At 45.3% G+C, this 22,238-nt stretch overlaps 1 protein-coding gene across 1 annotated transcript; it reads left to right on the top strand.

The window, feature by feature from the left end:
* The first annotated feature begins 3,198 nt into the window (after nt 1-3,198).
* On the top strand, nt 3,199-4,836 carry NUDT16 (nudix hydrolase 16). The gene is made up of 3 exons (XM_047768256.1): nt 3,199-3,383; nt 3,482-3,751; nt 4,515-4,836. Exons 1-3 carry the CDS (start codon nt 3,246-3,248, stop codon nt 4,695-4,697), a joined length of 591 nt encoding a protein of 196 aa, XP_047624212.1. The 5' UTR covers nt 3,199-3,245; the 3' UTR covers nt 4,698-4,836.
* Nucleotides 4,837-22,238: the final 17,402 nt, after the last annotated feature.

Genomic DNA, 22,238 nt, shown 5'->3' with positions numbered 1-22,238 from the left:
TTCCTGATATTTGGAAAAGATGTTCTTTTGTATCTCTTATAAAAATCCAGATTCAAATTCAATTTTTTGGCAAGAATATTTCATGGGAGGTGGTGTGTTCTGTCATCTCAGCAATGTTAGCAGCCATTGATGATCATTTCCTAAGATCTCTTAATTCTTTAAAGTTTAAAAAAAATTGGTTTTGATTGGTTTCACTCTTCTCTGAATAACTGGAATTCTCTATAGAAAGAGAAACCTCAGGGAGTTCCCTTTGTGGCTCAGTGGTTAACGAACCCGACTAGGATCCATGAGGATGTGGGTTCGATCCCTGGCCTCACTCAGTGGGTCAGAGATACAGCATTCAGTGAGCTGTGGTGTAGGTCACATACATGGCTCGGATCCTGTGTTGCTATGGCTGTAGTATAGACCAGCAGCTATAGCTCTGATTTGACATCTAGCCTGAGAACTGCCAAATGCTGTGCGTGTGGCCCTGAAAAGCAAACATAAAATAATAAAATAAAATAAAACCCACCCATGCATCACCACCAGATTCTGATTCGATTGGTCTGGAGTGGCATGCTGGAACAGGCAGGTCTTTTTTCTTATTTATTTTTTTATTGTGATATAGTTGATGTATAACACCATATAAATTACAGGTATAGAGAGTCACAATTTTTTTTTGTCTTTTTGCCATTTCTTGGGCTGCTCCCATGGCATATGGAGGTTCCCAGGCTAGGGGTCGAATCGGAGCTGTAGCCGCCGGCCTACGGCAAAGCCACAGCAACAGGGGATCCGAGCTGTGTCTGCAACCTACACCACAGCTCACAGCAACGCCGGATCGTTAACCCACTGAGCAAGGGCAGGGATCGAACCCGCAACCTCATGGTTCCTAGTCGGATTCATTAACCACTGTGCCATGACGGGAACTCCAAGATTTACAAATTTTAAATGTTATACTCCACTTATACTTATTATAGTTCTCCATATATGTGTCAGGTTTTTTGTTTTATTCACTTGTTTGTTGTATTTTTTAGATTCCACATGTAAGTGATGTCATACAGTATTTGTCTTTCTGTCTGACTTATTTCATTCAGCATAATGCATTCTAGGTGGATATCTTGCTTCATATGGCAAAACTTCATTCTTCTCATGGCTGAGTAGTATTCTATTGTATATCTGGTATATTTGTACATCTTCTTTATCCATTCATCTTCTTTTTTTTTTTCCTCCTTTTCCTTCTAAAAAGAAAGATATGTACCGGCAGCATATGGATGTTCCCAGGCTAGGGGTCGAATTGGAGCTACAGCCGCTGGCCTACACCACAGCCATAGCAGCTCAGGATCCGAGCCACGTCTGCGACCCTACACTGTAGCTCACAGCAAAGCCCGGTCCCTAACCCACTGAGCGAGGCCAGGGATAAAACCTGCATCTTTATGGATAGTAGTCAGATTCATTTCCACTGCACCACAGCTGGAATTCCTAGCCATTTATCTGTTAATGTACATTTAGGCTGCTTTCATAATCTTGGCAAATACAAATAATGCTGCTATGAACATTGCAGTGCATGTATCTTTTCAAATTAGTGTTTTTATTTTTTTCAGGTATACAGCCAGGAATGCGATTGCTGGGTGGTATGGTAACTATTTTCAGTTTTCTAGGAACCTCCACAGTGTTTTCCACAGTGGCTGCACCAATTTGCATTCCATAATTGGCAGTTTTTGTGAAATTTTTGCAAAGTGATTCTAATGTTTAACCAGGGCCATTTCCAAGGCCCCCTAGAACTCTGGAGAGTTGTGTCACATCTACAGTCTCGTCACCTCAATCCAATTCCCTGTGAGTAGCTGCCACCTCTGCCATGATATTCAGAAGACTAAGCCAGGAAAGATGATGCCAGGGAAGGCTCATGAACCCCCCAGGATGCTAAGGCTCAGTTCCAACCATCAGGCCTTTAACATAAGACACAGCACTCTGTCCCACCCTCAACTCCACGGATTTTGCTGTGGCTAGCACTGTTCCAAGTGTTTTAAATCTCTTGACATCCCTACTAGGTTGGTATAATCTCACCTAACAGATGAGTGACTGGATTTGAGAGTTGACTGACTCACTAAGGTCTCCAGCCTTTTTCTGAGCTGGTTCCTGGGCTTTGTCTCATCACGGGACAGCACTTAACAGGCTATGACTCCAAGCCCAGCCCCTCTCAAGGGGCTCCTCCTTCCCTAAGTGTAACAGATATTTACTCTTGAAGCATAGACAACCTGCAGAGTGCAAGGCCTGAAAAAAGGTGAGGAGGCCTGGCCTGGAGAGAGAGATCCGGAATCCCTGTCCCTCATTCAGCATCAGGCCCTGTCTGGGTGTGGGCGGTGCCCCTCCCCTTCCTTCACAGCTCAGTGGCCTGAGCGTGTGTGAGGGCAAAGTCTAGAAAGCCCTGGACACTTCTACCTCTGACTCCTTCCTGTGCCCACGAGGTCTCACCCACAACTCTTTCCTAACTTACCCTTTCCAGAAAATCTCGTGGGTCCCCTCCATTCTATCCGCCCCCTATTGCCTCCCCTAAGTCCTGACTAGAACTACACTCATCACCGACCACCACCCCTCCGTAATCTCCATCCCAGACAGTAACAACGCCATCCACCCAGACCAGAAACTCCGACCTCATCCTGGCACAGTTGTTCCTGACACTCAATGAGCTATTAAGTCCCAGCAGTGTTACCGTCAGGATGGCTGTTAACACCCATCGGCTCTGCTGTCCCCATGGCCCAGGGCAGACTGCAGCTTTGAAGCCAACTCTGCTCCATTCCCTGTCTACCCCTGCCCTAGGCCCCCGGGCTTCGTACACCATCCTGAACCAACCAATGTGGCTCCTCCTGCTCCCAGGACGCGTCCCTAATTATATAATTAAACCCCTGCTCAAGCTGCAAACCTCTGCGCAAGTGCCAATTCGCTCAGCCTGCTCCAGGAAGGCAGTGACGTCAGCGTTATTTACCGGTCTCCCTCAGCAACCAGGACACCAGCTCCGCCGCCGCTCCGCCCCTGCGCTGTAGGCCAAATTCCCGTGTGCCCCAAGGCCCGAGTCTTCCTCCAGAGGCAGGCCCCGCCCTGATTGGCTGCCGCCTGGGCTCGGTCTCCGCGCTCCCTCCGAACCAAGGTAGGTTCCGCCCCCAGGCCCTGCAGGGGATTGGCCCCGGCCGCCCCGCCCAGCTCCGATTGGTCCAGGATGAGGCCCGCCCACATAGGCCGTCGGGCCCACGGAGGCCAGAGCGTCCAGCATGGCCGGAATGCGTAGGCTGGAGCTGGCGGAGGCTCTACAACTGGGGCCAGGCTGGCGGCATGCGTGCCACGCGCTGCTCTACGCGCCGGACCCAGGGCTGCTCTTCGGCCGTATCCCGCTGCGCTACGCCGTGCTGGTGAGGAGGGGGCGCGCCCGGCCACTGCCTGCCCCCCCACCCCTCCCTGCGGCCGCCCCCGGCCACGCCCCCGACCATCCCTGCCTTCCTCTTCGCAGATGCAGATGCGCTTTGACGGTCGCTTGGGCTTCCCTGGAGGCTTCGTGGACTTGCGGGACCACAGCCTGGAGGATGGGTTGAACCGCGAGCTGGACGAGGAACTGGGCGAGGCCGCAGCCGCCTTCCGTGTTGAGCGTGCCGATTACCGCAGCTCCCACGCCGGGTCCCGGCCACGCGTCGTGGTGCACTTCTACACCAAGTGTCTGACCCTGGAGCAGCTGACTGCGGTGGAGAGGGGTGCGCCGCGCGCCCGAGACCACGGGCTGGAGGTGCGGCCAGCCTGGGACTCCACCCCACGTCCTCCCCGGCCCCAAAGGCCTGTCCCGCAGTTTCTTAGTGTAGCTGTTGCCTGGGTGACCAGTTGCAGCCAACCTGGTCTTCCTGCAAAGACCTTATTCTCTCCCCGGTTTACAGGCCTCTATAGCTGTCTTTCCAGAACACATCCATCCAAGTCACTCTTCTGCTTCCCTTTGATAATGACAGGCATTGCTCCTTAGGCCCTTGTTTTTCTTGGATGGGAGATAATGGTCGGATATTTTGTGGGAAAACCTCAGCGGTTAGGCTAGACGAGCAGGGGACAGACTTGTATGGCAATGGTTCTCAAACTTTGGCAGGTATCAGGATCATCTGTGAGGCTTATTAAAACAGTGGTTACTGGCCCCACTCCCAGAATTGCTGGCTCAGTGGAGGAGGGGGAGAAGGACCTGAGAATATGCATTTTTCAGAAGTTCTAGAAAATGCTGATATGGCTGGTCTGGGTACCACATTTTGAGAACTACTGGTGTAGGGCTGTGCATGCATCCTGGAGGCGGGAGCCACTAAGGTTTAGTGATGTGGGAAGGGCCAGCATTTATGGAGCTGGATAGCATGACCTGGCTCATTTCTTTGCAAAGACTTGGGCCCACTAGGCTCCATAGAGGTACATGTCCTCAGGCCTGGTTCTGCTGGACTGATAAGGAGTGAGCCTCTGGAGTATCTGGCTGGGCTGAGCTCCCTCAGTTCCCAGATTCTCCTATCTCCTTCCTTTCCCAGGTGCTGGGCCTGGTGCGGGTGCCCCTGTATACCCTGCGGGATGGCGTGGGAGGCCTGCCTGCCTTCCTGGAGAATACCTTTATTGGAAATGCACGGGAGCAGCTGCTGGAAGCCCTCCAGAACCTGGGACTGCTGGAAGCTGGTTCTTTCGCACGCCTTAAGATCTCAGCTCCTCCTCCCTAGAGGCAGCCCTCCTTGGACTAGTGGCACCTCCCTGAGATCAGGGCCTTTGTACTGGGGAGGGAGGGAGGAAAAGGGGTTGTTTTCTTTTCTGGGCCTGGGCCTGATAGATGATAACAGATTAAAAGAGAAGTGTGTGTAATACGTTCTGAACAGAGGGCCCCCACAGCGACTCACAGCATCAGTGGCAAGAATCTGCAACTCATCCCAGGGCACCCTGGCAGATTCTCAGAACCTGCCTCTTCCCTATACATTTGCACACACACAGGATGGCAGCCCTCAGACATGCCACAATCTGTGCCCATACACGAGCTGATGCCACTCCCCCCACCCCCTGCCAAGTCCAGTTTAACCAAGAAGTGGCATGTGTGGGCCATAGAGTATCATCACACCCATCTCCTTGCTGGGGAGGAGCTTCTGAAGCAGGGAAGGTCTTTCCTCACACTCCTCCATGGCTGTTTCCAGGGTCCAGTCCAGCCCTGGCTTGTTAGTGAGGACAGAGAAGCAGATGACCCTTTTTCCCTTGAAAGTGGTTGTATCCTTGCCTGGGGGTTGGCCAAAGGAGTATCCCCCCAAAAGGAAGTAGAGGGTCCTAACCAAGTCCCTGCCCTCTTCTGAAACTGAGCAGAAGGGATGAGGAAATGGTTTGGCCTCCTTGGACCAACCTTGGAATTGGATCCTGGTGTATCTCCTGCAGGGCTTTCATTTGGGACCCCTAAGCTCCAGGGGAGATCAGAAGGGAGCTGGCCAGCCCTGACAAAAAGAACCTCCCAGTAAAGAAGGGCTTGTAGCTGGGCCTCAAAGCCTTTCAGTTGTTTCAGCAAATGAGCTGTATGAAATATTGGAGGTCTAAGAATGAGAGAGAGCCTAAGACCTTGATCTTCCATGTGGCCATGAAGCTCTTTTTCTTTCTTCCTTCCTTCCTTCTTTCTTTCTTTCTTTCTTTCTTATGGTATTGCTGTTACTTATCTTTCTTTCTTCTATCATTTTCTCTTTCTTCTTTCTCTTTTCTCTCTTTCTCTCTTTCTTTCTTTCTTTCTTTCTCTTTCTCTGCCACACTTATGGCATGTGGAAGTTCCCAGGCCAGGAAGGGAACCTGTGCCACAGCCGCAACCCAAGCCACTACATTGGCAATGCGAATCCTTAACCCACTGTGCTGCGAGAACTCTAGGAAGCTTTTTCTTAAAGGGCCAAATAGTGAATATTTCAGGCTTTGTGGGCCACAGAGCATGTAAGTAGCAAGGTCGACACATAAATTGGTGGGTGTGGCTGTGTTCCATTAAAACCATTTAAAAAGGGATGTGGCCAGTCCGAGTTTGCCAGCCCCTGCTCTAGAGAGAAAGATAATTATGATGCTTATTTATTTTATTTATGTCCATGCTAAGAAAGGAAATAAAGGATTGATACAAGTCCTACCTTGCTGTCTTTCACTTTTAGTTGAGGTGGCCTGGAAGGGCCTCTGAAGAGCATTTAGGGTGGATCCAAGGAGGAGTGTGGGGAGAGGATTCTAGGTGTTCCAGGAAGAAGCACATGTTAAGGCCCTGGGGTAAGTCTTGGCAGATTATCCCAAGACAGAGGTAGAGAATTAGACTCTGCCAATTGGGTGGCAGCAGGGGGTGAGGCCATGACCTTGCAGGCCATGATCAAGGGTGTGGTGTGTGGAGCATAGGCTGGGAGGGGCTTAGAGAAGAAGAGGGCCTGGAGAGAAGTGGGGGCATTTGAGAGCTGGTGCTGGGGCAGCAACAGGCCCTCTGGCGGGCTAGCTGGAGGGTGGCCAAAAGTCAAGACTTTTCATTTGGTGTCCTAACTACAAGTTATAGATGAAGGGAAAACCTGGCAAAGCTGGAGGGGGGATCACATAAGCTTTTGGAGGGGATGGAATCAAGGTCATTTAGAGTATGCTGAGACCTAAATTTGTGAGTCATCAGCATCAGAATGGTGTGGCAGTTTTTCACATTGGATGACACAGTGATGGACTATGGGGTGTGAGGCTTAGGTCTCAATAAGACAACAAAGGCAGGAGGTGACTTCAGAGGGCCTGGCAAGTCTTGGCGAGGCAGGACTCCAGCATGGGCTGCAGTGGTCGGGGAGGTATACCAGAAACAGCTAGCAGCACTGAGGAAAGAGTTTAAGGGGCCAGATCTCTACTAGCTTAAAGGATTCTTTCGCTGATCAAGAGTTTATCCACAATGAGCACATGAATTTCAGATTACATACAGCGAATCCATGGAAACTGCAAGGAGAGATCAACAGAGATCTCAGACCCAGTTGGGAGACGATAGACCCAGTTCCCCAGTCCTAGGTAAAATAAACTGACAACATACTAGGATGGAATCTAGGATATAAAAATAATAATGATGATGGTGACAACAGTTGAACATTTTGGCGGTGCTTGCAGGCTCTATCCTAAGCTCTTTTCATGTATTAATATTTGTAATTTAACCCAACCATATCATATAAAGACACTATTACATTATCTCCCTACTCCAGATAAAAAGACTTAGGCACAAAGGACAACAAAATAATATACTTTGCCTAAATGATAGGTCCTTTGTTGTGCCCATGAGGAAGTTCCTAGGCCAGGGATCAAATAGCAGCAACCCAAGCCACAGCAGTGACAATGCCAGATCCTTAACTGATGAGTCACCAGGGAACTCCTAAAAGATAAATCTTGAACTCTGCTGCTTGAAGCAGAGACTCTATCTTTAAGGATCCAAGAAACACCAAATTACTCACCTACTGGGGCTTGGAAAACCTCAGTAAATCCTCTGGGCTTGTACCACCTTCTCTGAAAGAGTGCACATCGAGTTCTGTGAGTACATGATAAAATTGGAAACAAATGACAGGGAGAGACACTCTGGAACTTTATTATTGTTCACATCACCTGAACTTTCTACAGTATGTATGCATTTTGTCTATAAAATGACCAGTTAAAAGAATGAAAATGTGGAGTTCCCATCTTGGCTCAGTGGAAAAAAATCTGACTAGCATCATGAGGATGCAGGTTCAATCCCTGGCCTCACTCAGTTGGTTAAGGATCCGGTATTGCCTCAGGCTTGGATCTGGCGTTGCTGTGGCTGTGGTGTAGGCCAGCAGCTAAAGCTCCAATTGGACCCCTAGCATGAGAACCTCCATGTGCCACAGGTGTGGCCCTAAAAACAGCAAAAAAAAAAAAAAAAAAAAGAATAGTAAGGAATTTGCTTTTTTTCTTATCAGTTTACAGAAACCCAGCCCAAATAGATCTAAAGAAACAAAGGATTCATGGCATGTACTGGACACAACCCAGGAAGAATACCAGGCAGTCTGTCCGGTTGAGGGAGAATCTGAAGTTCTTCAGTCCCAAATGAGAAAAATCTTGGTGGAGCCTGAGGGGCCAGGTGTGGTCACAGGCTCAGCTGGGCTCTCCCTGCCAGCCCCAGACGATGCCCTTGACTGCCCAGACCTGGCTCCTCTGCCCTCGCAATGGCCAGGAAAGCAGAGAGCAGATATGGGGATGGAGCAGACAAGGGAGGGGACAAGGATGCTGTGTAGCACCAACAACCTATGCCTACCCCAGGTGGGAAAAAAGGCTAGAGACTCACACTTCCTCTTTGTGCCAATAGGGACCTTATTCACAAGATTCCATAATTCTTCACATGGCTTTACTTTGGTGTAGAAACTCATTCCTATGATTTTCAATAAAGGCTTTGCTCCATGTTTAATATAACCCTCAGAGGATCCCTTTTAATGGCTCCGTAAGTTTCCCGGCAGGCATTTCCTCTGAATTTTGATCACCTCCTCTTTAGTTTCTTATCTCCAACCCAGCAGAGCTGAGAAAGCTATGACCTTGGGCTCATTGCAGTGTAATCCCGAATCCCTTCCCAAGGCCCCCGCCCCTCCACCCCAACTCCTCTCTCCCAGAGTTTACATTTTGCTTTGCTAACTTCAATTCTGTCTTTTTTTTTTTTTCTTTTCTTTTTTGGCCACACCTGCTGTATATGGAATTTCCCAGGCCAAGGATCAAATCCAAGCTGGAGCTGCCACCTATGCCACAGCTGCAGCAACACTGGATCCTTAACCCACTGCACCACATTAGGAACTTCCTGTCTTTTTATTTATTTATTTATTTATTTGGTCTTTTTAGGGCCACACCCATGGCATATGGAAATTCCCAGGCTAGGGGCAGAATTGGAGCTGCAGCTGCGGCCTATGCCGCAGCCACAGCGAGGTGGGATCTGAGGTGCCTCCTTAACCCACTGAGTGAGGCCAGGGATCGAACCTTTGTCCTTAGGGATACTAGTAGGGTTCTTTGACCGCAGAGCCACTTCTTACTTTTAATGTCACTTCCTAAGGGAAGAAGTCTCCAGTCCTGATTTTCTCATATCATATAGAAAATGGTAGAATAAAATTGAATAAAAGAGTATGCAAATCCTCCCCAAAGTAGGAAAGAATACTATAAATGTATGTCAGGTAATCAATTTGTTGTAATTTTATGGGTTTTTTTTTTTTTTCCCCTGAATTTTGTCATGTTTGTGGTATTTTTTCAGCTTTTGTTTTGTGGGTTTTTTTTTCTTTTTATTGTTCATCTTTTGAAAGTTGTAATTTGTTGCAATTTTACATCCTATATCAATATTCCCTTTGGTTTCTTTTTTCTAATTTTGATTTCTTTTTTTCCCTAAAGAACATTTCCCAAGTTGCATAGGATTCAGGTACCCAGGAAGCATAGTCCTGCCTGCATGTTGAGGCCTGGCAGCCCTTGTTGTCAGGAAAGCAGCAGGAAGTAGCCGTCACCACCTCACACTTCCCAAAGCCCCTGGTACCAGGACAGAGCCCCAAAGTCCAGGAAGGAACTAAAGAGGGAATTAACTGTTATCCATTTGAAATTTTCTTCAGCTTCCAGAGCTAACTCAAACTATTCCTCATTTATACAATAGATAGTAAATTATCTAAATTTTCCATTCTGAAACTTAGGGATGATGAATATGAGAATATGAATGGAGAGGGTAATTGACTCTCTGTGAGCAGGAAGTCCCTAAGAATCATACTCCATTCCCAGAGGGTGGCTTCTTCTTGCTCTTGTCATGGAACAAATCATCCCCACATGTAGTGGCTTAGAGTAACAGCAATTGTTTTATCTCTCATGTCTGGAGTGGGATTGAGGCTAGACTTGACAGCTCAGAGCTGGCCTGTCCTCTCTGCCTGATCACAACCTCAGAGGTAGATGTTTTTTAGAAAAACACAAATATCTATGACCTCAAGTTGAAAAATTATTCAAAAGAGATGGACACTGTGCAGAAAATTTAGGAATATTTGAATCACTTTATCTAGCTTATATTTCCCACGTATGCCCAAGAGTCAATACATAGAAAAAAATGAAGTGATAAGAAAACATTATGTTATGACCTATGCCAGAAGACAGAACTATTTTTCTTCCCCTTTCTTTCTTTATCTTTTTTCTTTTTCTTTTTTTTTCCTTTGGCTGTGGCATGCAGCGGCTTGATATGCCTTTCCCAGACCAGGGATTGAACCTGGGCCACAGCAGTCAAAGTGCTAAATTCTAATCTCTGGAACTCCCAGAATCTTTCTTTCTTAGAAGTACATAAAATAGATAGTTCCTGTTGTGGCTCAGGGTGAACGAATCCAACTAGTCTCCATGAGGATTCAGGTTTGACCCCTGGCCTCGCTCAGAGGATCAAGGATCTGGTGTTGCTGTGAGCTGTGGTGTAGATCACAGATTCGGCTCAGATCCCATGTTGCTGTGGCTGTGGTGTAGACTGGCAGCTGTAGCTCTGATTCTACCCCTAGCCTGGGAACTTCCATATGCCATGGGTGTGGCTCTAAAAAGCAAAAAAAAAAAAAGGAAGAAGAAGAATTGCATAAAATAATAATGCATGTAGTAGTCAATAGCATGTTACAATGCAGGACATGCAGAAGGGGAGAAGCTCATCTTTCACCCTGGAGGCGCCTGGAATCATAAGTGACTTAAAGGAAACAACCCACAGCAGGCAGCTAGTCTGAAAGACACAGGTCAGAAAGGCCAGCAACTGGCTCATCTGGTTCATCCCCTGCCTGAAACACCAGGCAGAGACCAGGAAGGACAGCACCGAGTGAAAAAGCCAAAAAGTGAGTTCGTGGAGACCAAACAATATGCCCAGCGGTGGCGCTGGGGTGGGTGAGGTGGGTGGGACAAGAAGCTGGCAGAGGCCTCCCCAGTGTGGAACAGAAAGGAGGTTCAGGGGTGCAAGGCTTGGGAGGGTGAGTGCTTCTGCCTGTCAGTGCCGTTGGTGACTAGACAATCCCCAAGTCTCCTTCTAAAGGGACTAGGAGGGGGAGTTCCCATCCTGGCTCAGTGGTTAACAAACCTGACTAGCATACATGAGGACCTGGGTTCAATTCCTGGCCTTGCTCAGTGGGTTAAAGATCCAGCATTGCAGTGTGCTGTGGTGTGGGTTTGCAGACGTGGCTCATATCCCACATTGCTGTGGCTGTGGTGTAGGCTGGTGGCTACAGCTCTGATTGGACCCCTAGCCTGGGAACCTTCATATGCCACAGGTGTGGCCCTAAAAAGACAAAACAACAACAACAACAAAAAGACAAAAGGGACTAGGAGGGCCTAGCCAAGCAGGGAAGAGATCACGGGTGGACACAGAATTGTCTCCAGAGACAGGACGGGTTGCCTGGTTGAGGCAGGCACAAGGGGAAGCAGAGCCTTTATGGATCCATTCGGAAGGAAGGAGTTAAAACTCTCCTGGGTCTGACTGGGACAAAGATTTCAGGTGGAATAACTCAGCCACTTGACCCACTCATAGGGACTCTAGCACCAAGTACTTTAAGATCTGTTCAAATATTGATTTCAATACCCCATTTTCAGAGTTCCCCCTGTGGCACAGTGGGTTAAGAATCCGCTGTTGCTGCACCCATCCTGTAGGTCACAAGTGTTGCTCAGAGTTGAACCCTGGCCCAGGAACTTCCATGCTGCAGGTGCGTTCAAAAAATAAAAATAGAAAATACCTCCTTTCCCAAACTAGAATATGGTCGGTTGAAGCAGCTCCAACTTTGCAGACAAAGTTGCTGAATGAAACTGAACACGTGGTCTCCCTAGGTATCAGGCACTGCTGAAAAATGCCAGTCCTATTTGAAGTAACATATATCTTATGTCATGTGGTGTTCGTCCCAGAAAGGCCCACTTGCCCCAAATCTCCCTACTGCCTATTTGTCCTTCAAAGCTCATCACCCCTTTAGGGCAGGTCTGGTCCCCCTCATTTTGGCTGCCGTGCCAACTTGAGCATACCACCACAGGAAAACCATCTCACTGGCCAGAACCCTTCCTTTAAATTGTTTTTGGCCCTGCTTGAAGACAACTTTACTTCCCCAGCATCTGGCAAGTTATTAATGAAGTAGGCCCAGGAAGCCCTCAGTAAAATACTTATCAAATTCATGCTTCTGGAAAAGTCTCTTATGAAAGCTAAACAAGCCTATAGAAACTCAATTTTGAATATTAACTTAGATTAATTCTTTTTTTTTTTTTTTTTTGCTTTTTAGGACCACACCTGCAGCATATGGAAGTGCCAGGCTAAGGTTTGAACCAGAGCTGCAGCTACCTGCCTACACCACAGCCATAGCAGTGAGGGATCTGAGGAGCGTTTGCAGCTCACTGAAATGTCGGATCCTTAACCCACTGAGGGATTGAACCAGCATCCCCATGGATACTAGTGGGGCTCGTTATCACTGAGCCACAATGGGAACTTCCTAATTCACATTCTTTTCCAAGTTTTTTTCACATTATGGCAAATAGCACTGGAGTGGGATTCAAGAGACTTGCACAACTGCAGAGGCCATGTGACTGGGCAACTTCCTACCCTCTCTGGGTCTTGGTCTCCCTGTCTCCTGTGCACATCTCAAGGGTGTCCTTTGTCTCCTATTATTTATCACACCGCCTGGCACATAGTATGTGCTCAATAAATATTTGAATAAGTTAATCTGTGAAATGAATGAAAGTTAGGATAAATTATTTCAAAATTCCTTTTTTGTTTGTTTTTAATAAAATGAGTTGGATTTTTTTAATTTATTGTTAAAGTATAGTTGATTTATAATATTGTGCTAATTTCTGCTGAATAGCAAAATGATTCAGAATATACACATATGTATCTTTTTCCATTATGGTTTATCACAGGATGTTGAATATAGTTCCCTGTGCTATACTAGGATCAAAGGACCCTTTTTGTTTTCCTAGTAATGCATACTTCCTGTCACTCTATCCATTCAAAACACATATTAGTTCTTAATCCATGTGATACAGTTTAACAAAGTCAGTTTACACTGCTGCTTGGAGGTATCCTAGCAACTAATTACCATGGCAACATCATACTTCCTAGTCATCAAATATGGAAGCAGTCGAGATGAGCCGATCAGTATTTATATTGAGGTTTAGAACTCAAATCCAGCCTTACTAATTATTGTCTTATAATGTTTCAGCAGTCCCGAGGGACACTTCACAGATTCTCTCTTACCTATTGGCTGATAACTGAAATCCTATGATTCATCTCTCTAGTGTGAAGAGCTTTATGTCCTTTAAAAAACATAGACCATCCATGTTTTTTAAACAGAGTCCAATATCAGAACAAGTATCTTTATGTATTGACTGCATGAAACTTCTAAAGATACACTGGTGAAACTTCTAAAGATACAGTGGTTGAGAGGGTCATGTTGCTTCAGTTTCATAATATTATCTTAAGGGAATTAAGCTCACAATTCATTGTTTCGGGTCTGCTAGCATGACAGCTGGTGGTAGTTTGTCAGACTGCAGATTAGGCCTCCAAGTGCATTCATTATGGCTAATTACACCAAAATACAAGTTATTTATAGAAGGTATTATTTCCATACATTTTAACAGATAAACCAAGCCTGTTGGCTGAATGATAGATTTTTTTTTTTCAGGTATCACTCAACATAGCAAAAAACCTCCTAGCTCAGCCAGTGGTCTGCCATCGCATCCTTTTTAGCTAGAACATTCTGGGCTTTCAGACCTTTGAAAGCCACCAGAGTTATCCAATGTTTCCTGCCTTCATAGTTATTTTAATTGGGATTTGGGCACCTGGGTGATTCTGATTGAATTTCCTACTAGAAGAAGGAAACCTACTTCATAGCTTTAATACAGGGACATTTGTAATTAAATGCTATTTATTAATTATGTGAAACCAAACCAGATGGACATGTAGAAAAGGGCAGGTAAATCTGCTGCTAAACTTCACCCCAAACATTCTAAAACAATGTCTTTGATGAGAGAGAAGCAAGAATGAGAACCCTTTTGAGTCCAGCCCTGCAGAGGCTGTCAGTACACCCTGAATTTCTGCTGACCCATTCACTGGCTAATAGATGTTCAGGTGTTTTGCCTGTCTGACTCTTAGCTGATCCTGGACCAGCCTGGCAGGTGCCAGATCTAATTCAGATTCTGCATGACTTTCTGAGATTTTACTACCTAATCACAATCATAGAGGTAGTCAGAATGTGCAGTGCTCACTTATAAATAAGCTGCAAAATCAGGACTTTGATTCTACTTCAGATGGGAAGGAAAATCATTCTGCTTAAATAAGATTGTCTACCTTGGTTATATGCATCTCAGCACAAGGAATTTGGGCTGGGGCGAAATGCAGAAAGTCAAATATAATGTTGGAAATTTATATACATTTCCATTTTCTGATGGGCATATGTTACTTATGAAGTTTTGGGTTTTCAGTAACAGAAAATCCAATTTAAACCTTTTTAGCTCATATACGTGGAAATCTGAGAAGTATGTAGATTTCAGGAATAGTTGATCCAAATCTTAATGACTTAGTTTTTTTTCTCACTACGTAGCACTGCTACAGTGAGGGCTCCATCTCAAGGCTGGTATCCCTTATTTATATCCAAAGGAAGAGTCCTTATCTCTGCCATGATTGGCCAAAACTGACCAATCTCTGTGGTCAGAGGATAACAATATACTTTGGCCTGGGAGTCCTAAATCAGTGACCATACCCAGGGGAATAGGATTAAGTGATGATCAGTTGTATTCAGAACTCACGGCTGCTGTTTATGAGGGAGGAAAGAAAACCACAACGTCCAAACTGTCAATAACGGTGCCATAGAAGACTGAACATTACCTTTGAATAAGTACATGATTATTTTTGTCAATAAAAGTATAAAGAGGGCACAAAGGAAACTTGTATTTTTCTGCCTGATTTCAAACAATTCCCTGTAATTGAAGAATTTACGTGACACCATTGTCTCTCCTTGGCAGTTTTCCCACTTCCATCCCACATTCAACAGGAGACTGGAGTCAGAAATGGATTTTGTAGTTTCTATATCATGGTAACTAGTGGCCGTGGCTGATCTCATGTTCCAGGTTTTGCTATTAGGAAAGCTTGAGCAGAAAGAGTCAAATGTCCTGTCCCCTGTCTGGCTCAACCATTCTGCTCTCAGTCGAAGCTGGAAGAGTCAAGCCTCAGCAGCAATATCTCAAATGGCCAATTTAAAAAATTTACTTACCAATTAGGCTGTTCTCCAAAGTGTGTTTCGAAACATTTGTTTGCTTAAGTGACTATAAAATTAGTAATACAGTTAGGCATCAAATGAATGGGCTTTCAGGTTTCATTGACAAGCTCTGCTTGGAGAGAGCATTTTGCATTGATTCCTGTCATCCTTAAAGCCACTATGTTATCCAGCCCTTTACAACTGATCCAGAAATACATTTAAACCTGTTCACCCCTGTGTCCCTTGAGATTGTGTGAGCATGTAATTGCTGTGTGTGTACACGTTGTTTTTGTTTGTTTGTTTGTCTTTTTAGGGCCGCACTTGCAGCTTATGGAGGTTCCCAGGCTAGGGGTGGAATCCGAGCTGGCCTACGCCACAACCACAGCAACATGGAATCTGAACCACGTCTGCAACCTACACCACAGCTCACAGCAACTCCAGATCCTTAACACACTAAGCAAGGCCAGAGATTGAACCTGTGTCCTCATGGATGCCAGTCAGGTTTATTTCTGCTGAGCCGCGATGGGAAATCCCAAGTACTTAATCTAAATCATTGTATTTAATTTGCAGTGTCATTGTATTGAATGTGGGTCCCATTTCACAGATAAGGAAACACCTTTGCAGAAGCTAATGATTTGTTAGCTGTCCTAGAGCCAGAAGGAGCTGAGGCTGAACTGAACTCAGGTCTGCTGTGCTCACAGCCCAGGAGCTGACCCACCTAGGTTCATGGCCTCACTCTCTCCAGGACTTGAATTAAGTTAAATTTTCATTTTGCTTTTAGCTTTGCCTCCCCCTGGCAAACTTTATATTCATTGACTCAGTACTTACTGAGCACCTCCTATATGCCAGACACTGTTCTAGGAGACACAGCAGCGAACAAAGCAGACGAATCCTTCCTTTCAGGAGCTTACATTTTATCAAGATTAAGCTCAGTTGTCTGTGTCCTGATGTCCCAGGTTTTCACCTAAATATCTTTTTCCTTTCAATCACTCAATAAACTCAAGGCCTTTTCCAAAGGCTGCTTGCTCTGAAATATAATTCAACATTTCCGATTCTGTTTTGGTTTCATAAGAGGCATCAGAGCCCTGAATTTGCTGCTTACCCAAGTATGTGGGCACTGGGGTGACCAGTGCATTGACATCTGTTTGGACTGAAAGAGTGTTGGAGTTTCCACTGTGACGCAAAGGGATTGGTGGCCTCTTGGGAGCACTGGGACCTAGGGTAGATCCCTGGCCTGGCACAGTGGATTAAGGATCTGGCGTTGCCACAGCTATGGCTTAGGTTGCAACTGCAGCTCAGATCTGATCCCTGGCCTGGGAAGTCCATATGCCATGTGTTGGGCAAAACATAAAAAATAAAAGTGTTGCAAGTCCAGTTTCCAGGGAAGCAGGTTCTGATTTTCAGGCAACACATTTTTTGGAAAGGACTCACAGGCACCAACCAGACAGGGGGAAATGCTGAACTGCTGTGCAGCTACTTAAACCGCCTTCCTCATTTTGATGAGACCAGCAACAGTTGTTCAACTGACTTCTATTATTATGTAGTTCCCTTTGATATTTGGTATTATTTGAGGACTATGATATTGTTTTGTTTAGTTGTAGTTAACATTTCCTGGCCAGACTAGGCATTGGACCTCAAGTTATACAGATTACATCCTTTAATTCTCAAAACACCTCAATGAGATAACTACTACCATCCCATTTAACAGAGGGGGAGACTGAGGCACAGTGAGGTTTGGCAATGTCCATAGCTGATATCTGAACCCAAGTCTATCCGAAGTTGGGGCCTGCGCTCTGACCGTTGTCTAACCTACCCGGCCTCTCCTCTATTTGCTAGGTTGGCTTGAGTCTCCTCTAAGTTTAGTGGTTACAGTATACTCTTGGTCTTTATGACCTACTGATTTATTTACCAGCAAACATATCGTATTCTGAACAGTGTTCTGGGCACCAGAGCTATGACATATAAGACAGACCCTCAGAATATATCACAAGGTAGTGAGGGGCTTCCAAGAAAAAGGGCACTTACCAGAGGGAATAAGAGGTGCTAAATTTCAGAAAGCCCTGTGTGCAATGAGGTACACAGGTGGGCCTCCTAACCATCATAGGATGGGGAGCTTCCCAGTGAAAGTGACAGGGACCGGACATCTAAGGAAAAGCCTAAAGCAAGTATCCAGATACGCCTGTGTTAGTGCAGGAGTGAGCATGGGGGGATGTTCCAAGAAGCCAAAGGATACACATACTTGGCATAGACCCAGGAATGGGAAGAAATCCAGGATGTTAGGGCCCCATGTGAGAGACAGGCAGAAGCACTCACGCTCCCAAGCCTTGCACCCCTGAACCTCCTTTCTGTTCCACACTGGGGAGGCCTCTGCCAGCTTCTTGTCCCATCCACCTCACCCACCCCAGCGCCACCGCTGGGCATATTGTTTGGTCTCCACGAACTCACTTTTTGGCTTTTTCACTCGGTGCTGTCCTTCCTGGTCTCTGCCTGGTGTTTCAGGCAGGGGATGAACCAGATGAGCCAGTTGCTGGCCTTTCTGCCTTGGAGACTGGGCAGGTCCAGAACAGAAAAGCCTTCCAAACACCCCTATAGAGACCATTTTGCCCTAAGAGTACTGGGAAACCACTGCAGGTCATTAAATAGGGTGACACTATAAGATTTGCATTTTGTTTTGCCAATACATTTTTTTTTGGGGGGGTCATGCCCATGGTATGTGGGAGTCCCAGGCCAGGGACTGAACCCAAGCCATAGCAGTGACAACACCAGATCTTTAACCCACTGAGTCACCAAGGAAATCCTAATATGTTTTTATTTTATTTTCTTTTTAGTGGCTTTCTTGAGATATAATTGACATACAATTAACAACACCTATTTAAAATAACCATTTGGGTGAGTTTCCATGGGCATATATCCTGCATATATCCGGCTGAAACCATCAAGTGTTTGTGTCACTCCAAGTGTTTTCTTCTGTCCCTTTAAAAAATCCTCCCTCCTTACCCCAGGCCTAGCCCCAGACAATCTGCATTCTGTCAGTAGAGATTAGTTTTTATTTTCTAGAGCTTTATGTAAATGGAATCAAATTTTGTAAAGAATATACATTTTTTGTATTATTTTCAGCAAGATCATGGAGATTGCCAAAGCAAGAATGGATAAAAAGAAAGACTAGAGTCTTTAGCTAATAAATTATTAGCTAAAGTAACTCGCACCTTTGGAAAGGGGCTCTTTCTTTTTTTTTTTTTTCTTTTTTCTTGCTATTTCTTGGGCCGCTCTCACAGCATATGGAGGTTCCCAGGCTAGGGGTCGAATCGGAGCTGTAGCCACCAGCCTACGCCAGAGCCACAGCAACAAGGATCCGAGCAGCGTCTGCAACCTACACCACAGCTCATGGCAACGCCGGATCGTTAACCCACTGAGGAAGGGCAGGGATTGAACCCGCAACCTCATGGTTCCTAGTTGGATTCGTTAACCACTGCGCCACGACGGGAACTCCCAGGGGCTCTTTCTGAAATGCACTCTGTTCATCGTGATGTAAAGTGGCAGAGCTAAAAGCAAGCTTAGTGATGTCTAATTCTACCTCTCTCCCGGGACCTTGTAGGTCCTTGTTTGCAAGGACAGAAATTCACTTCAAGCTGTCTGGAGGGCTTGCACAGGCGTGCGCGGGCGCGCGCACGCACACACACACACACACACTCATGATTTTATTGGTTCATGCCACTGAAAAGCTCTGCAGTGGCTGGCTTTAGGTGTTGATGCTCAAATGACCTAATTAGCCCTTGATTTTTCCTGATGACTTAGTTCTCTTCTCCTTCACCACTGTCATTTCATTGCTGTTGCTGTGAGAACATTTAGGATCTCACAGCAACTTCCAGTGTTGCTAACTAGAGTCCCCAGGCTTCACATCATTTCCCTGGAACTTTGTCATCTTGTACCTGGAAGTTTGTACCCTTTGGTCAACATTTCATGCCTTCCCTACCCTCCAGCCCCCTTAGAGTTTCTTGTGTTTATTTAAGCTCTTGCTCCAGAAGTTCCATTCAGTGTCTGTTGTTCGATTTTCGTCTTTAGGTGGATGGTTATTTTGCCCTGGGAACTCATTTCCTGTTTAAGCTATCACGTATGTTTGGCTTTTTTTTTTTTTTTTTTTTTTTTTTTTTGCTTTTTAGGGCCGCACCTGAGGAAGTGCGGAAGTTCTCTGGCTAGGGGTCAAATCAGAGCTACATCTGCCACCTATGGCACAGCCACAGCAATGCCAGATCGCTGACCCACTGAACAAGGCCAGGGATCGAACCCGCATCCTCATGAATACTAGTCAGATTTGTTTCCACTGCACTGTGCCATAACAGGAACTGCCCCCCCCAAACCTGGTTTTGATGAAAATCCACTTCCCTTCAGGGGAGTTTAAAGACAGGAAATGGGATAAGCCCCCAGGCAGATTGCTTGGAACCCCACGTAACTCCACAGACGACGCTTTTGATGCCACTCTGCCAGGCAGTCCTGTGAACAGTGGTCTCCTAGGTTAGACTCCATTGTCCCAGAGATCCTGAGGGGAGGGAGGTGAGTGAGCGAATGCTAGATATCACCTGTCTGGTACTGTTTTCATCACCCCAGCAGGGCTTCTGCAGTACTGTTATGCACCCTGGCTGCACGGGCAGCCTGCGCTGAGGCTGCAGGTTTCTGTGGCCAAGAGGTGCCTCTGATTCATTCAAGGCCAGGCTCTGGAGAGGGAGGAGGAGTATTTGGAGGCCTTCCTCGGTACATGCCCTCTGTCTGCTCTGCCCTCCAGCCGTCTCCCTGGGCTGTAGCCACCTGCCCCCACACTAGACAGCCTGTCGTGTTGTTGATGGCTTTTTCAGATCCGTGGTTGCATCTGCTTCTATAGCTTTTCTAGGGTAGATTTAGGTGGAGAGAGCCGGCAAAGTGGTTAGCACACTTTGACAGAAATAGGAAGAGACCTGGACACATGCGTCTCATTTTACAGAGCAATTGGCATGAACCTCTGTGTATCACTTCTCTCTTAGAAGGAGTGATGGGGAGAGCAGGACCAGGAAACATAGTCAAGGACCAGTACTTTTTCAAAAAATTTATTTTACTGAAGTTTAGCTGATTTACAATGTTGTGTTAATTTCTGCTGTACAGCAAAGCGATTCAGGCCTACATATATATTCTTTTTCATATTCTTTCCATTATGCTTTATCACGAGGTATTGAATAGAAGTCCCTGTGCTATATAGTAGGACCTTGTTGTCTATCCATCCTACATGTAATAGTTTGCATCTGCTGATCCCACACTCCCACTCCATCCTTCCCCTTACCCCTTCCCCTTGGCAACCAAAAGTCTGTCCTCTATGAAGGACCAGTATTTTTTAAAGCAGAAGAAAAATATTAAACTTTAGCCCTCTATTTTCTTCTCAAATCAAACCCAAGTTAAATCTTCTTTTAGATAATTATTCAGACACCCTGAAAAGCATTTAATAATAGCTTTTAATGATTTATATGAATATTTTTCTCTGAAGTTGCTTGTCTTTGGGGAATGTTGGTGTGAAACTTTTGCTCCTAGGAAGTACGGGTGAGGTCTAAGTACTTACTGCTTTGTGAAGTGGTTATGATAATAGGAATTAATAATTGTATTTCTCTGTGCTTTGCCAAAGCAGTTGGGCATTGCAGAAACACTTTAGAATAAAGCAATAAATAGATAAGTAGCTAAATAAACCCTTTAATTAAGCCCCTTAATATAAAGTACAAGTTCATTCTTTTTTTTTTAACCCCAGTGTCTATGAACTTTAAAAAATTGTGTTTGCACTAATTACTTTGGTAGATACCAAAGATTGTCATTTGTAGAAATATGTTATTAGAAATACAACACCAAGATTCTAAAATGCATGGCAATGGCTCAATCTGAGGCAAAAATGTTTACTAATGGTAGAACCAAGAGGGCTCTAAGCCCAACAGTTGTAGGCCTTGATTGCCACCAGCTAGCTTTGTGACCCAGGGTAAGTCACTCTCTGGGCCTCGGTTTCCTCATCTGTTAAATGAGGTCACTCAAATATACCTCTTAGGCTCTTTCCTGCTTTAGAATTTTTTTAGCGTCTATAAATGCACAAGTTGCCTACCCCGAACACAGTAAATAATTTATATAAATAGCCCACATGTTTTCTCTAACATTTTATTACAGAAATTTTCAAACAAAAGTAAAAGTTGAAATAATGATGCAGTAGAGAGATACCCATATGCCCACCATCTAGATTTGACCACTAAGATTTTTCTTTCCTTGTTCTATCACATTTGAATTTATCTGTCCATCCCTTTAGCCAACCACCATTCCATCATACTTTGTAATGTAATTCAAAGCCAGTTGCAATTGCCAGTATACAGTAGTGGTAATCAGAGGTTCAATATTTGTGTTTGTTTGCGGTCTTTTTGTTTTGTGTTTGTTTTTTTGTTTGCTTGTTTGTTTGTTTTTGGTCTTTTTAGGGCCACACCTGCATCTATGACCTATACTACACCTCATGGCAACACCAGGTCCTTAACCCACTGAGGGAGGCCAGGGATCGAACCTGCATCCGCATGGATACCAGTTGGATTCATTACAGCTGAGCCATGATGGGAACTCCTGTGTATTCTTTTTTTTTTTAAGATGAAACCTATGAACTGTTAAATGCACTAAAAATATTTTTTAACTTTTTAAAAAATTGAAATACAGTTAATTTATAATGTTATGTTAGTTTCAAGTATACAGCAAGGTGGTTCAGATATACATATATATATATATTCTTTTTCAGATTCTTTTTCATTATAGGTTATTACAAGGTATCGAATATAGTTCCCTATGCTATATAGACAAACAAGGAACTATCCTTGTTTACAGCAGTGTGTATATGTTAATCCCAAACTCTTAATTTGTGTCCCCCACCCCCCGCTTTCTCTTTGGTAATCAGAGTTTGTTTTCTATGCCCATGTTGAAATGCACTCTTAAGTGCCAAATGCATACACCCAAACCTCTATCAGGGTTAAGGAGCATTACCATCGCCCAGCAGGTTCCTTCCTGAACTTTCCATTCCAT

The sequence above is a fragment of the Phacochoerus africanus genome, chromosome 1 (assembly GCF_016906955.1).
Source record: "Phacochoerus africanus isolate WHEZ1 chromosome 1, ROS_Pafr_v1, whole genome shotgun sequence".
Taxonomy (NCBI): Eukaryota; Metazoa; Chordata; class Mammalia; order Artiodactyla; family Suidae; genus Phacochoerus; species Phacochoerus africanus.
This window is presented reverse-complemented; position numbering and strand designations above follow the sequence as displayed.